The sequence below is a fragment of the Nycticebus coucang genome, chromosome 7 (genome assembly GCF_027406575.1).
Source record: "Nycticebus coucang isolate mNycCou1 chromosome 7, mNycCou1.pri, whole genome shotgun sequence".
Lineage (NCBI taxonomy): Eukaryota > Metazoa > Chordata > Mammalia > Primates > Lorisidae > Nycticebus > Nycticebus coucang.
The window spans coordinates 75,429,997-75,447,159 of record NC_069786.1 but is presented as its reverse complement, the minus strand read 5'-3'; the positions used below and the strand labels follow the sequence as shown (position 1 = coordinate 75,447,159).

The window sequence follows — 17,163 nt, the reverse complement described above, 5'->3', positions numbered from 1 at the left end:
TGCATCCATGAATATACATGAGTGTATTTCTTTTTTTTTTCCATTGCTCAAATTGTAAATTTAATTTAATATAATGTTCTTTTCTCCCCCCAACTTTTCTTGTAGCCAAGCAATTGATCACTTTCACACAGGACTTACAAGATGTTGTTGCTAAGGAAAAAGACACCATGGCAACCTTTGAATGCGAAACTTCAGAGCCATTTGTCAAAGTGAAATGGTATAAAGACGGTATGGAAATTCATGCAGGCGATAAATACAGGATGCACTCTGACAGGAAGGTCCACTTCCTCTCCATACTGACCATTGACGCATCTGATGCTGAAGACTACAGCTGTGTGCTTGTGGAAGATGAAAACGTCAAAACAACAGCGAAACTTACTGTCGAAGGTAGTAAAATGATGATTTCAAGGTTTCCTTAAGGTTTAAATTCAACCTTAGTATGTGATAAAATTATCTATACAATTTTTCCATCATAAAAACAATTATTTGGGAATTGGATATAAGTCATCATGAATTTATGTTCCTCATTAAGAATATTGACAATTTGATGATTTGAATTTTTTAGGTAATATTATTTTGATGTCTCCATTTTAAAATGTTTTTATCAAAATATAATTCTCAGCATTCGAAAACAATTTAAAAATTAAAATAACTCATTTTTATTGAAAATTTATTTCTGAGCCCATCAGCAGGTAGACACTGAAAATATTCCTGATAGTATGGCAGAGAAAAGAGATACAGAAGGCAGTGTCGCTATCCTAAGTCTAGATGCATAACTCTCCAGGGGGACTGATTTCTCTTTATCTTATACTTCAGGTGCAGTTGTTGAGTTTGTGAAAGAACTTCAGGACATAGAAGTTCCAGAATCATTCTCAGGAGAGTTAGAGTGTATCGTAACCCCAGAAAACATAGAAGGCAAATGGTATCATAACGGTGTGGAGCTTAAATCCAATGGGAAATACACAATTACATCTCGCCGTGGACGCCAGAACCTCACGGTCAAGGATGTAACCAAAGAGGACCAGGGAGAATACAGCTTTGTCATTGATGGGAAAAAGACAGCCTGTAAACTAAAGATGAAGCGTGAGTATCCGGCTCCTGTCAGCCAGTGGGGAGCATCGTTATGACTTAGCGATAAATATGACCATAACATTCCTCTTGTCCCATATTTCACAGCCCGCCCCATTGCCATCCTACAAGGACTTAATGATCAGAAAGTCTGCGAGGGTGACATTGTTCAGCTTGAAGTTAAAGTCTCCTTAGAAAATGTGGAAGGCGTCTGGATGAAGGATGGACAGGAGGTGCAGCCCAGCGACAGGGTTCACGTTGTGATAGACAAACAGTCTCACATGCTGCTCATTGAAGACATGACAAAGGAAGATGCTGGAAACTACTCCTTCACCATTCCAGCCCTTGGGCTCTCCACCAGCGGGCGCGTCTCCGTCTACAGTGAGTGTTATTTAGATAGATTTACATTCACATCGTCAAGTGAGGTAAAGCACTTTAATGAGCAGACATTTGAAACAAAATCCATGTTTATAATCCTTTTATTTGTGTGTGTTCTTGCAGGTGTTGACGTGGTAACACCTCTAAAAGATGTCAACGTGCTTGAGGGTACCAAGGCTGTGCTCGAATGTAAGGTCTCGGTCCCAGATGTGACTTCCGTTAAATGGTACTTAGATGATGAGCAGATCAAGCCTGATGATCGCGTGCAGGCCATTGTCAAAGGCACAAAGCAGCGACTAGTGATAAACCGGACTCATGCCTCAGACGAGGGGCCTTACAAGCTCATGGTTGGCAGAGTGGAAACCAGCTGTAATCTCTCTGTAGAAAGTAAGAACAATTCCATTTACCTAATGATTTGTAAGCATTGCACTTTCCTGGTTTAATACTAACCAAGTGATTATTTTATTTTTCCCCCAGAAATTAAAATCATCAGAGGTCTTCATGACCTTACCTGTACAGAAACACAAAATGTGGTCCTGGAGGTTGAGCTGTCCCACTCAGGAATTGATGTCCTGTGGAATTTTAAGGACAAGGAAATCAAACCTAGTTCTAAATATAAAATTGAATCTCATGGAAAAATATACAAACTGACAGTGCTAAATATGATGAAAGATGATGAAGGAAAATACACATTTTATGCTGGAGAAAACATGACATCCGGAAAACTTAATGTGGCAGGTTGGTGCCTTTATTTTGTAAATTATCAGGGGTGATTGTTTTAATTTAAAAAATAATTGCCCATTTCTCCTCAAATTCCCTTCAGCTTTCCATTTCCATGCCTCTGTCTTAAGCTGTTCGCTGAGCCAACAGTGCCCTCAACACTGCCCCCACCGGACTAAATTACAAACGCTCTTCCAGGCCTACCTCAATGGCCACCTCCTCCAGGAAGCCTTCCCGGACTCTCCTCATCTGTTCAGCCCCATAGTCAGTTCATGTGTGCCTCTTTCACTGCTCTTCTATCCTTGTCCTAGCCCCCATTTCCTCCTTCCACACCAGAGTATAGATTCCCCAAATCTGCAATTGCTTTTCTTCTTCATATACTGCAATATACTGCTCATGATAGATTAGTACTTGCTGAATTCACTTTATTCAAACTTTCCTCCTCTGAAGAGTGAGTTCTTTTTCTAAGCAGTGATTTCTTTAACCTTTGTTTCTCTTATTTCTTACATACTTTTTTATGTAATGTAAACCAAGTGAATATGTTTTAACTGCAACTCACTGTAGCCATGTACCTCTTATGACATGAAGTAGAAATAAGACCATTTTCATTTGGCAGAAATTCTTAGCTTTACAATGAAGAATCAAAAGTGTAAACCAACTTTCAACAAAAAACTAGAAGTTATCATTACTTTTTTTTTTTTGTTCATTACAATTGAAATATTGAGGAATTGAGATACTACATTCAGATTGAATTGTTTTGTCCAGGCTACGTGGTATATAAGGAGGTCGCGTGATAACAGTGTGTCTTCCTTGCTGTGAAAGTTTCATGATTTATATTTTATTACATTAAAAGATGTCCTCAGAGATTTAACCATGAAAAAACTTCTAAAACAAAATTTTACATTCTTTGATACATGCAAGATAAGTTACATGTTTTAAAAATGTGCGAAAGCAAGAATAAACTATGAGTTTCTGTGATTTCACCCAGCAGAGGCCAGACACAAAAATAAATAAGGCATGATATTTTTTTTGAGGAATTCACAAGAATTCTTTAGAGAGGGACAGATACATAAGCAGCTGACTTGGTAAAGCGGCAGTTATTTCTGACCAAGGATGACAGAAGTAGAGACAATGGGGGCAGTGGCACCAGAGAGATGACATTGTCAGCATTGATATTTACTGTACAGTTATCTCTATCTTATAGAAACATTGGTGACTTGGACATTGTGCTGCTTAGCAAAATTTTTTCCAATCAAATGTCAAACATATTCCCAGGAAGCAATCCTTAAAAGACCAAGTAGAACACTTTTGCAAAGAAGAAGTTGAGTTAGAGGCTACTCATGTGCTATGCTGTGCATTCTAGTTGTAAGAATTCCATATTAGGGCAGCACCTATGGCCCAGTGGGCAGGGCGCCGGCTCCATATACCGAGGGTAGCTGGTTCAAACCTGACCCCGGCCAAACTGCAACAAACAAATAGCTGGGCATTGTGGCGGGCACCTGTAGTCCCAGCTACTCGGGAGGCTGAGGCAAGAGAATCGCCTAAGCCCAGGAGTTGGAGGTTGCTGTGAGCTGTGTGATGCCACGGCACTCTACCAAGGGTGATAGAATGAGACTCTGTCTCTAAAAAAAAAAAAAAAAAAAAAAGAATTCCATATTAATAGTTGCTTTTCTCCTGCAAAACTTTCCTGATTCCTGTATTTTCCCTGGTTGTCAGTCATGCATGCCTAGAATAAGGGATTTTTGTGGCATCTTCTCTATATGGGTAATAATAATCTTATCAGACATGTCATGATGTTTAAAGTCATGTATGTTTTTAATTTGATATTTTATATTGAATGGTGTAAAGATTTTTTTTATCATGTAAATTAAGGACTCACACTGTGTTTCTCTTGTTTCAAAGGTGGGGCCATCTCCAAGCCACTCACAGATCAGACTGTAGCTGAATCCCAGGAAGCTGTGTTTGAATGTGAAGTTGCCAACCCAGATTCAGAAGGCGAATGGCTGAGGGACGGCAAACACCTGCCCCTTAGTAACATCATCAAAAGCGAATCTGATGGCCGCAAAAGGAGACTTATCATTGCGGCCACCAAATTAGATGACATGGGAGAATACACCTACAAAGTGGCTACCTCTAAAACATCTGCCAAACTCAAAGTTGAAGGTCAGTGATATAAGATTTGTTCTTTTTAAATCATATTACTTTCTTGGCCATTATCATTTTGAACATCATATGGTCTGGCCGTTTTGGAGACTATAAGTTTTCATTATATAAAATCATTACAAATTCTCTAAACTTTCTTTTCTGAGCCATATAACATAAGGTACAAAATTGCTTATCACATGTATTTATATGAAAAAGCCATTTCCTAAGTTAAAGCTCTGTGAATAGCAAAATCAGACATTCTGATTCTCCATGTCTGTTACCCATCTCCAGTCTATTACACTACTAGTATATGGCTATACAAATTTTATCCCATTTGAATGTAGAAAAAAACATTCAAGTGTAGAATGCACATATCCAACTGGATCTCAAGTTTCCCTAAATAATATCAGGTGTCTTTTTAAATTAGAGGTACTAAATAAATGCAAAATGTTGACTAACCAATCTTTTGCAAAATGGTGGGCACTTGCAAAACTGATCCTGTTTAGGACTTCTTTTCCTTGATGACATCATAATAGTTTCTAAACAAATCATAAATCTGTCTTCAGCTGTCAAAATCAAGAAGACTCTGAAAAACCTCACAGTGACAGAAACGCAAGATGCTGTTTTCACTGTCGAGCTCACACATCCGAATGTCAAAGGTGTTCAGTGGATTAAAAATGGGGTTGTGCTCCAATCCAACGACAAATATGATATCACAGTCAAAGGGACGGTTTACTCTCTGAGAATTAAAAACTGCGCCATCGTCGATGAGTCTGTTTATGGCTTCAGACTTGGAAAGCTAGGAGCCAGTGCCAGACTGCATGTTGAGAGTAAGTTGATTTAGAAACAGTTCACAAGTAGCCAACCCATGGTTACTATCTTAGTTAATCATCTCATTGAATTGCTTCAACTTTCTTCTTAGCTGTCAAGATCATTAAAAAGCCAAAGGATGTGACTGCCTTGGAAAATGCCACCGTTGCTTTTGAAGTTAGTGTTTCCCATGACACAGTTCCTGTTAAATGGTTCCATAAGAATGTGGAGATCAAGCCAAGTGAGAAACACAGACTGGTCTCAGAAAGGAAGGTCCACAAGCTGATGCTGCAGAATATCGCCCCCTCAGATGCTGGGGAGTATACAGCAGTGGTGGGCCAGCTGGAATGCAAGGCAAAGCTCTTTGTGGAAAGTAAGTATTGGGAAGCCTCTCTGACACTTACCTGGAGGGGATCCCCAGCTAGTCATTGGTTTGTGTTGCTTCATCTGGTTTTTAAGTAAACCTCTTAACCAAAGTACTCTCTGATTTTCCCAAGCATTACATATTACAAAGACCATGAAAAATATCGAGGTCCCTGAGACCAAAACTGCCTCCTTTGAGTGCGAGGTGTCCCACTTCAATGTCCCTTCCACATGGCTAAAGAATGGAGTGGAGATTGAGATGAGTGACAAATTCAAGATAGTTGTGCAAGGAAAACTCCATCAGCTGATCATCATGAACACCAGCACAGAGGACTCAGCGGAATACACGTTTGTCTGCGGCAATGACCAAGTCAGTGCCACACTGACAGTGACCCGTAAGTAAAAGAAAAAAGGGAAGGAAGGAAAGGGGGGAGGGAGGGAGAGAAGGAAGGAAGGAAGGAAATAATATTCTTTAGACTCATTGTCTCCCATATCCTACACTTTCCTGAACATTTCCTCTACTCAAAAATCCTTGATTATAACATCTACTGTGTGTTCACTCTGAGTTAAGTAAGCACTAGCATCTCCAGCTGGATAAAGTTTCCCAAGTAGAGTAGCATTGAAGGCTGCCTGGAAAGATGTTCCAGTGTCTGTCACTTGTTCTTTCTATTTCTCTGTCATTTGGCACTGTCATGTCCAGAAGTACATGGAAAGTATCAGAGCTTATATCTCTAATCTGTAATCTACTAAAAAAAATCCAAGTTTGCATTCTGCACCTGTTAGGAACCACATCATATTTTCATCATCGCCCTGGGTATTTTTCCTATTCTCTTTTGCAGCAATCATGATTACATCCATGTTGAAGGACATCAATGCTGAAGAGAAAGACACCATTACCTTTGAAGTGACAGTGAACTATGAAGGCATCTCTTACAAATGGTTGAAGAATGGTGTGGAAATCAAATCAACTGACAGGTGCCAGATGAGAACCAAAAAGCTCACACACTCACTGAACATCAGGAATGTTCACTTTGGGGATGCTGCTGACTACACGTTTGTTGCTGGGAAAGCTACATCGACAGCCACCCTTTATGTGGAAGGTATGGCTTCATAAATATCATACCCACAGATAAAATGTCAAACATGCTATATAAAATGTTAATGCATCAACTGATGAAGGGATTAATAAATTGCTGATATTGTTTAGCAATAAAAAGGTGGTACTAATATCAGTTACCACATGGATGAACCTTAAAAATGTTATGCTAAGTGGAAGAAGCCAGCCACACAGAACACATATGCTTATATGCTTTGATTCCTTAATATTAAGTGGTCCAGATCACATATCTATAGAGACATAGATTAATGGTGGTCTATATCTAGAGGGAAAGCAATGAGAAAACTCTAAGAGGTGATGGCTAAAGGTTTTATAGTTTTTTTTCAAGAAAATAAGAACGTTCTAAAAATATGATGATGGTTACATAATTCTGAATACACTGAAAGCTATTGAATTAGATACCTTTAAATAAATGATTTGCATAGTATGTGAATAATACCTCCATAAAGCTATTTAAAGTGTTAATTTTTCACATGCTATTTTCCAGCCCGCCATATAGAATTTAGAAAACACATTAAGGATATCAAAGTTCTCGAGAAGAAGCGAGCCGTGTTTGAATGTGAAGTTTCTGAACCTGACATCACTGTACAGTGGATGAAAGATGGCCAAGAACTGCAGATCGAAGACAGGTCCGCTGCTGTGTCTCACTGCATTTCAGCAATTCCCAGTTACTTTTGAATCATCATACAATAAACTCTAATTTCTTCTTCATCCTCAGAATAAAGATTCAGAAGGAAAAATATGTCCACCGCCTTCTGATCCCATCCAGCCGGATGTCCGATGCTGGGCAGTATGCGGTGGTGGCGGGTGGCAACATGTCGAAAGCTAACCTCTTTGTGGAGGGCAGAGATGTCCGCATCCGCAGTATTAAAAAAGAAGTTCAGGTGCTGTCTATATACCAATAGTTTAAAAATTCACTCATAGTACCAAATCTATAGTTTTATATTTTAATTTTTCACTTTGAAATATTCTAACCACAGTCTTTTCAAAAATTAAATTAACTCATCCAAGGGTGGGGAACCTGTGGCCTGAGGCCACATGTAGCCTTCTGGATCCTGAGTTCAGCCTCTCAACTGAATCCAAATTGTAGAGAGCAAATCCTTTTCAGCCTACTGTCCTTAGCAGCTGTCTAAATACTTTAGTCAAGCAGCTGTGGAAAATTCACTGTCTAATACATGGCTAATTGCCAAGCAGGGCCAAGCAGAAAAGAATTAAAATGTAAATTGTGATGTTCACACATTAAGAACTAAGGAAATTCAGAGCAAGTTGGCATTTTCTCAGAAGGTTGCCACCTGTGGAGAATCAGGTGTGGAGGGACTTAAGAGGCTGGACCCCTTTCCCCCGGAGGCTAAGAGGAAGCGCAGTCCGGGCAACGCAGGATTCCTGACACAGATGTGCGCAAACACCCTTGTTTTCGGTCACACCCAGGGCTTTTCCTCTTGGGTGCCAGTCTTCCCAAATGATACCATGAGAACACCCTGTTCAGAGAAGTGCCAGTGGAGTTCAGCATCATATTGCTCATCCCAGCTTTTGAGGCCTTGGGTCAGGCCATAGTAAAAAAGCCTTCACTGAGGGCACAGACAGCCTGGATATGTCTTCTCTCCTGTATGTTCTAATTCTGAACCAGTTTTCTCACTTTTAAGATGAAGATGATAATTCCTGCTTAGCTCACAAAGTGTGCCTATCATATAAAATCAAACTGAATGGGGGAGGGGTGGGGGTGGGGAGAGACCAAAAAAAAATCAAACTGAATAGTAACTTAAAAGAGTTTTGTAGGTAATAAAAAGCCCCAGACATAAAATCTCATTATTTCCAACATAAATTATGAATTATTAATTAAGAAGCAAACACTTAAGGATGAAACAATTGTCTTTGGGGGGCAGTCTCTGTCCTACATGCAGGTGTAAGTATGATTCTTTACGAAAGAGGTTTGGGTACCATTTGTCAAGACTAGACAGGAAGGTTTCAAATGTGAAATAGTCACCTGATGTATTATATCACAATACATGTATATAGGTTTTGTGTGCTCCATATGAACAGTTTTAGAAGTGGGTTAACCTAAAGGAAACCAGGGCTTCGAATTTCTGTTTATGTTGTTCCATCAATAGGTCATTGAGAAACAGCGTGCTGTCATTGAGTTTGAGGTCAATGAAGACGATGTTGATGCTCACTGGTATAAAGATGGCATTGAAATCAATTTCCAAGTTCAAGAAAGACACAAATATGTGGTGGAGAGGAGAATCCACCGGATGTTTATCTCTGAGACCAGACATAGTGATGCAGGCGAATACACCTTCAAGGCCGGAAGGAACAGGAGTTCTGTGACTCTCTACGTTAATGGTACGCAGGGAGAGATTTTTACATACTTTGTAGATCCATCTGAAATAATCCTCCCATTTAACACCAAACTCTGGTAGTTCCCAGGCAATTTCTAAAGAACTTATGGTACTCACATGGTTGCAGCAACTTTTATTTACACAATATATCTATGGAAAGGGGATGGCAGCTACTAAAAAGACAACTGAGATGTCATCTCCAGAAAGCACCTAATGGCCAGAACCTGATTTAGATGATCGACACTACCAAACATCCACAGTGTGTCAATTACAACATTCCCCAAATGAGTTTCTAGATGAGCATTGAACTTTTTAGTTCTCTGCCCTCTGTCCCAACTTAAGTACTAGTAGCACTACCAAGTGAGAGGGGTATTTCCAGCCTCTGCTATTGAGTGCCTGGGAGAACCCACAGGTCCTCTTTGAGACCCTGAAGGATCTAAAGGGCTGTAGGCAGTGTGGAACTAGGTCCTCTCTGCTCCAAGCTCTGTGACTGAGTCCTCTTACTTTGGAGGAGGAACTCCCGATGCTACCAAAGCACTCCTGAGGAGCCTCGTCACAGTCCTCAGAGGCGCCATTAAACTTCTGCTTTCCTCATTTGAAGCCCTGAAGGTGAATTGGAGTTGGCCTATGGGTTGACCTAGATGCATACAGAAAAATGGAGCTTCCTTCCCTAGCCTCATCTCAGGCCATCTCTCTATGAACAAAATACCTCTGAGGCAGATGCAGGAACTCTAGGGATAGTCTAAGATTCACAAAGGGAAACCATATTGTCAACCTTCCCTGGGTCCCTAGAGAACCAAATGGTCATAGCATTCAGTTACTATCATCTCTGTATTAGTTGGGGAGAAAGAAAGGCACATAGATGTAAGTCTTTTCCATGGTAGCATCAGAATCCAGCCTCGAAGAAGTAATTCCTCCCCATTTTTGGGTTCCATAAACTACCCACATGCTCTCATTCATCACAACACTAAGAATATGCTTTAGTGCATAAGAGAAAAGCTAAATTTTGTTAAATATACCTAATTGAATTTAACTAGATCTGAAATAATATTCATTCATTCAGTAGTTACTGATTGCATTTCAGTGGCATATAACAAAATGACTATGACATGTGCTCAAATGCTTGCAAAACAAACAAACCTGAATGGCACAAGCCTCCTCACCATGTGATTTGCCCAAATGACTTTTAAAAAATGGGTAACACATGGAAGTTATTCTAGAATTATTTTTGGTATCCTTTTCTATGCCCCCACCTCAACCAGGACGTGCTATGTTACATTAAAGAACCCTGCACTCCTCGCATGCCTCAAACTATCAAAAATATCTTTCTGTAGCTATTCCCTTGAGAACAAAATCCAAATGTTTTCTTTTTTCATGGCACAAAGAATGTTTTAATATTCTGAGGGCAAGTTGAGTATTATACATACCCACCTGGCAACAAATTAATGTAGAGTAATGCTGTCCTGTGTTTTTACCCTTTTTCATGGGTTGTCATTTCCTGCTAGCTCCTGAACCACCCCAAGTTCTGCAGGAGCTCCAGCCTGTGACTGTGCAGTCTGGCAAGCCTGCTCGCTTCTGTGCTGTGATATCTGGCAGACCACAGCCCAAAATTTCCTGGTACAAGGAAGAGCAGCTGCTTTCCACTGGCTTCAAATGCAAATTTCTTCATGATGGGCAAGAGTACACACTTTTGCTAATTGAAGCCTTCCCAGAGGATGCGGCTGTCTACACCTGTCAAGCCAAGAATGACTATGGGGTTGCCACAACATCAGCTTCACTTTCAGTAGAAGGTAGGAACTCCTTGTTACCTCCAGCTTCAAATAAAACCCAAGAAGTCAGCTTTTGTGCTCTCCTGATGCATTTATAAGTATAATTTGGAGTTCATAAAAGTAGATTTGTTACCTGGAAAGGAACTGCACTGTGAAATAAATTAAGATAAATCTACATACTCCCTTCTGTGAGGTCTCTATGGTGACTTAATCGTGACAAATCTTGTGGTCTCTTTCTTTAGTTCCAGAAGTTGTGTCTCCTGATCAGGAAATGCCAGTTTATCCTCCTGCCATCATCACCCCACTTCAGGACACTGTCACTTCTGAAGGACAGCCAGCCCGTTTTCAATGCAGAGTTTCTGGAACAGGTAGGTTTAGGAGCAAAGGGTATCACTGCTAATACTTACAAAGCATGATAGGGGGGAAAAGTTCTCTCACCTTTTCCTCTATCACAAATATCTCAAGCATAATTTGAAGTTTAATGAGATTGTAGCAGAAGATGTACTTGAATGATTTAATTAAGAATTAGATCAGTATTTTCTACTATTCTTTTATACAAATGGTTAGGGTAATAAATTTTATCACAGTGAAAAATTAGATTGTTATTTTCTACTAATCTCAAAAAAGGTCATGTTTCTTTTACAATTGTAGCTGCACTTTTATATATTGATGGATAAAATACAATAACAAAACTACAATTATTATTAGATTATAAATAGCATCTACATGTGTTTCAAAGGAAGAGTCCATTTATATGTAAGGCATTATCTAGTCTATTGGCAATGCTTGTGTGGAAGGTATTTTTCTTTGGAAGGCAATATCCTGTAGTGTACAAAAGTAGGGGCTTTATTATCAAAGAGCCTGGTTTTCAATCTTGGCTAATGCATAACCTTGGGTATATGTATGCTGTCTCTGATTCTCTTTCTTTCATGAATATAGTGAGTATACTATTGCAGTTGTATTTCAGTCCCAGAACATACATTTTATGAGGCCAGAGATTCTGTACCCTTGTGCCTTAAAAAAGTAGCTTCTAGAAAGTAGGTTGTATGAAGGCATGGGTAGAGCCTTGTCCTAGAATAGCACCTAGTACATAGTAGATGCTCAATAAGTAATTGTTGATTGGATGAATGAATGATTGTCAAATGGTTAAAACCAACCACTTAAAATTATTGTCAGGATTAAGTTAGATAACCCAAGTCAGCACATGGCACAGTGTACATCATATGATAGTCACTCAATCAGAGTTAACTGCTGCTATTTTAATTAGAGCATGCTTCCCAAATACCACCAGCTTTTCCCTTCATCCCTGGAATATGTCCTTGGTAGAATTAGAAAATCTATGTAGAGCCATTTCAAGCCAATTATGATTGAAGATGGACCTCAGATAGAAATAAGATAAAGCAAAGGAATAAATGATTCGTTTATCCAAACTAAAAATCATTTGTTTTCTTGACTTTTGTATGCCACCAACCAAAGAGAAATTCTCAAAGCTTGGGCATCTTACAGCACTGTGAATAAGTTTTATTGTTTTGTATATTATGCTTCTCCCATTAGTTTAAAATCCAATCTCTATTTTGCCAAGAGCTTTTTTCTTTCTTTTTTTTTTTTAAGAGCTATTTTTCTTAACATGTTAGTATTTCAGTTAGTCTTCTGACCTAAGTCATAACTTTCTCCTCTTGGATGGGGTTGGTGATCTAGAAATCAAATGAATATCTTTTATTTTATGAGCATAACTAAAGGATAAAACGTATGTAAAACACATGTGGGAGTAGCTGCCTAGTGGCTGGTGCTCAATATATTCATTTTATGCTAGCCACAAAAAAGAATTACATAAACATAAAAATATAGTATTGGATGACCAACATGGATAAATACTATATAGATTTTATGTACTTGAAGCATTGTGTTTGAGAAATACTAAATGTGAATAAATGAGGACTGATTTGATAATATTCTACTAACACAATAATCAAAAATGTATTTTAAAATAAAATCCACCAAAGCTTCACTATATAATTTATCCATTCATAGAATGTTTAGAGGAAATTTTTCCTATTAATATAAACATACATATATATGCCTTATCCAAAGTAGTAATAGTTGCCTTAACTATATTTGTATAGTGCTTTTTAGTCTCTAAGACATTGTATTATTGCCTTTAAGGTGTTGCAGAAATACATTCAAAGTGCTCTACAGGACTCCAATTGAAGTAGAAAAAAAAGCAGAAAAATTATCTTTTCTGCATGACTGATGTCTTTAATGTTTGAATGGGCTTTATAAATTCATAAGATCATCAACTCCCTATGTGTGGTAGTATTTATGCACATATAAAGGTTTTAGTACTCTCTTTTAAACTTGTTCTCTATATAAAATAATTAAATTTATTAAATAAAATGTCATTTCAAAAGCTTACTAAATCACGTAATTTCATGCCCCTGCAACTGAAAGTATTTACCAACTTCCTGTGACCAGGTATTAATTGCCTTACTTTATTAAGTACAGCTCTGCCTTCCACAAACTGGAAAGAAATTAAATGTCTTCAAAAGCCCTGTTCCCATGTTTTGGAGAACTCAGTACTTTTCTGAAGCAAGAAACATGGGGCTGAGCAATCAGGTGGTGCTTTTCTAACAGTGGAAAATGTTAGCCATTGAAGGTCTCCAGTGCCACCTACCGGTAGAAGAGCAATATGGAAAAGTTGAATTTTAAAACTTGTAATAAACCTAGCTTCTTTTAGCCAGTGTTTATTCTATAGATAAGTCAGTATCATTTGGAGGGTTCCAGAGTGACAGCTAGCTAAACAAAATGATGAATAATTAGTCTAGTGATGATATCCATTATTCATTTAAGCATCTTTTCCATTTTTATTCCACCAACATTTGTTGTGTACTATTGACATGTTACATTAGGTGAAGGAGTTGCACACACCTTGCTCCTGCCTTCGAGGAGCTAAATGTGTAGGTGAGGAGATGTATGTACAAAACTAGATCCCAAGGTTGTAAGTGCCATGACAAGACCCCAAACTCATTGTTCTCTAACTGGGAGATAGTTGGAGAAAGGTGTATGAACCAAGCATCAAAGAGTAAGTAGGATCATCAAACACAATGGCATTCTAGGCAGAGAGAACAACATTGACAATGGCAAAGAAACTTGTAGGAATACTTCATATGCTGGAAATGACAAGTTGTGTAAGTATGGTTGTAAAGTGATGTCACCACAATTGGGTGAGAAAGCTGAAAACACAGCAGGTGTTAAACTGGCTGGTAGTCTATGCTGAAGATTTTGGAGTTTATCTTGTTTCTGTTGAGGAGCCACTGAAGGATTGTTAAGCCCTGGGGTAACATGATCAGGTTTGCTTTGTAGAAACAGTACAGTGATAGAGAAAGGAGGAAAGAATAGATGTGGGAGGTGAGACTGCAGGAAGGAGCTAGAGGAGGAGCTGTCGTGTTAGGCTGGGAGAGTGTTGATGAGGCCCCCACCCAGGGGAGCCAGGAGAGAAGAAGAGGGTGGATTGGAGAAGTCAGGAGGCAAGGTAAAAAGGATTTGGGGGCCAAATGCAATGGAGAGGTAGAGATGTGGGGCAGAGGAGTTGGGGGGCCTCATAGAAGCCATGAGATGCCAGTGACCAGCGTAGATAATTGCAGACTAACCAGAAGCACTAAGTGCATTACCTACAGAGGGTTTGGCTTTTAGCTCATTTAGTGGTGGCAGTTCATGTCCAGTGGTGGTTTGTGTGTGTCCCAGTGCCTCATTCAATTCACCAGAGGAGGACATTCTCAGTAAGAATCAGCAGAGATCCTGTAAGGAGACACACCAAACCTGTCATTCTGTCATCCTTCCATTTGCACTGATGACCAGACACACATAGACATACACAGCTTAATCATTGTAGGATGACTGTTAAAGTCCATGAGATGGTGTTGCCTTGGACACCACGTGGCCCCTGTCCTTTGCCATGTCGTTGGAGACACTGTTCGTCCCTTTTGTGATGTTAGACAATCTTGGTTTAATGACTGACATGTGCCAGGGGCTTATAAAGCCCTTTTTTGTGTGTTATGTCATTTAATTCTTACAGAAATTTTATGCAGTGAATGGGCCATAAATTAGCATGCATCCTGTTTTACAAAGAAAAGACTGATCCAGAGAATTTAAATGACACGTCCAAGGTCACACAGCTGACAAACTATTGTGTCGGGATTTTATTTTCTATCTCACCTGGCTACCCAAGGAATTGAAGCAATTTGTTGCTTTAAAAGGACAACATGTACTTTATAAACTACCATCATGGGAATGAAGGACCTTCATTGGTCAATATTGGCATTAAAATGCTAGGTTATTGGACATTAGAAGATCCTCGTGGACGGTATTGAGATAGGAAGTGGTATAGTGACTGTGCCCCAAATTCAAGACGGCTTTGATTTTAGCTATTCAAACAATTATCTAAATTTCAAGTGCACATTACCCAGAACTATGACAACACAATGACATGTTATTCTATCCTCGATGTTGGTTTTCTATATTCTGTTAAGATTGTTCAAATCTTTGTAAGGAAATAGTTAATGATATTATAACTTGTTATAAGTGCTACTCTGAAAAAAACCAAATATATCTAAGATGCCCAAATACACATACTAAGAAACTCTCTCTCAATTTAAAAGATTGTTTTTCTGTACAATTACTTAGGCCATATATACTGCTGAAAACTTTTGTTCATTGGTAACAAAAAAAACAGATTTTTTTTTCCTTAATCCTTTAAGAGTGTCTATTTTAGACTTTGTAAAATGTTGATCTTCTCATTTCTCTTTTTGAGCAATCTTTCTACAATCCAAGAGTGGAGATTTTCCTTACCTCCTATCTGGAAGGCAACTGCAATCTCAGTTCAAATCCTTTATGACTATTTCTCAGGACTATCTTTTTCTCAAAGTCACAGAATATGTCAAAATCTTGTTCCTGCTTCCACCACATGACATGCAAATGCCTAAAAAGTATATAACTAAAATTCTTCCAATTTCAAACATTATAACCAATTCAGCAATAGAATAAGCTATATTCTCCTGTGATCACATTTCCTTCATGAAGATGAAAGATCATACAACAGCAGATGTGGCATTCTCTAAATAAAAGGACGTTATTAAGACAAATGGGAAATGAAGTCACGAGTATAATTAACGTTGTGCTTACAGGTAAATTTTTTAAGATTCAAGTGTCTTTTTTCTTTTCTTTTGTGGTACAGATCTGAAAGTGTCTTGGTACAGCAAGGACAAGAAAATCAAGCCATCTCGGTTCTTTAGAATGACTCAATTTGAAGACACTTACCAACTGGAAATTGCTGAAGCTTATCCAGAAGATGAAGGAACCTATACTTTTGTTGCTAGTAATGCAGTAGGCCAAGTGTCGAGTACAGCCAACTTGCAACTAGAAGGTAGAGTAAAACAAATTTAAGAACTACCTCTAAATACAGATCTAATCTCACAGTGTCAGTAACGATTACTAAAAACTTCACGTAAACCATCATTCCTACCATTCTCGTCTAATTCAACTAATTATTTCCATGTTACATGCAATGCTCTTCCTTCTATTTACCCCTTTCGTGATGACCCACAGACTGTCATTTTTTATTTGGCCCTGCTCTTTCTCCATAACCTTCTGTGTTGTGTCACCACCACCACCACCAGCTTTCATGCTTCCCGATCAGCATGAATCAGAATGGGGGGGAAGTGCTGAAGTAGGGAAAGGTAGATTTGTTTTCTCATTGGCTGGGAGGGAAATCAGACTTTTAAAAAAATCTAAGTGTGTTATCTTCCTCCCACTGTATTGGCACAAATATGATTTCACAGAAGCTGCAAGTCAGGCCTCTACACCAACTAGCTACGTGTATGTTCACCATTATTGCCTAAGGTTGAGGGGTCTGGTCCTAAGGTGATTTAACATTTCTTATCACCAAGGATCTTAAATTGTCATCAGAAACATTTCCTCAGTAGCAGGGGAATTTTAATTCAAAACAAGGATGACAATATTATTATGTAGTCAGACTATTTTTTCAGGAGCAAAGATAGTCTATGTAGTCTTAAATGTACATAAATACATGGGGCTTAGCAAAACTCCTGGGGGATTTCTTAATTCTTTACAGACGAACTATAACTGGATATTTTCATAATAATGAGTTTTAAGTGGTTTACAAAGTAGAAAAGCTGATTGTACAACCAGAGGAAGAAAAGAAAGAATACTTAAACTCCACTATTGCCTTCATGAACAATATAGTGAAGTTCCTTAGCCCTTTTGTATCTGAGAAATGGAAATTAACTTGTATAGCTTTGAATTAATAGTGATAATGACAAGGCATTAGGATTAAACTGAGTTCTAGTTCATCATTGAAATACATGACAGATTTGTAGACAATTCCAAATGAATTCTGGTTTCAGTGCAAGGTAAGACATTAAAAACTGGCATGCTTCTTTTC

At 38.6% G+C, this 17,163-nt stretch overlaps 1 protein-coding gene across 1 annotated transcript in view; it reads left to right on the top strand.

The window, feature by feature from the left end:
* Positions 1 to 17,163, top strand: part of TTN (titin) — a 281,643-nt gene that overhangs the window by 34,373 nt on the left and 230,107 nt on the right. The window contains 16 exon segments of the mRNA XM_053597943.1: positions 106 to 387; positions 817 to 1,083; positions 1,177 to 1,449; positions 1,570 to 1,833; positions 1,924 to 2,184; positions 4,069 to 4,329; positions 4,878 to 5,141; positions 5,234 to 5,494; positions 5,619 to 5,879; positions 6,324 to 6,584; positions 7,089 to 7,230; positions 7,320 to 7,485; positions 8,710 to 8,941; positions 10,443 to 10,727; positions 10,949 to 11,074; positions 15,937 to 16,125. Coding sequence (XP_053453918.1) covers positions 106 to 387; positions 817 to 1,083; positions 1,177 to 1,449; positions 1,570 to 1,833; positions 1,924 to 2,184; positions 4,069 to 4,329; positions 4,878 to 5,141; positions 5,234 to 5,494; positions 5,619 to 5,879; positions 6,324 to 6,584; positions 7,089 to 7,230; positions 7,320 to 7,485; positions 8,710 to 8,941; positions 10,443 to 10,727; positions 10,949 to 11,074; positions 15,937 to 16,125 — 3,795 coding nt within the window.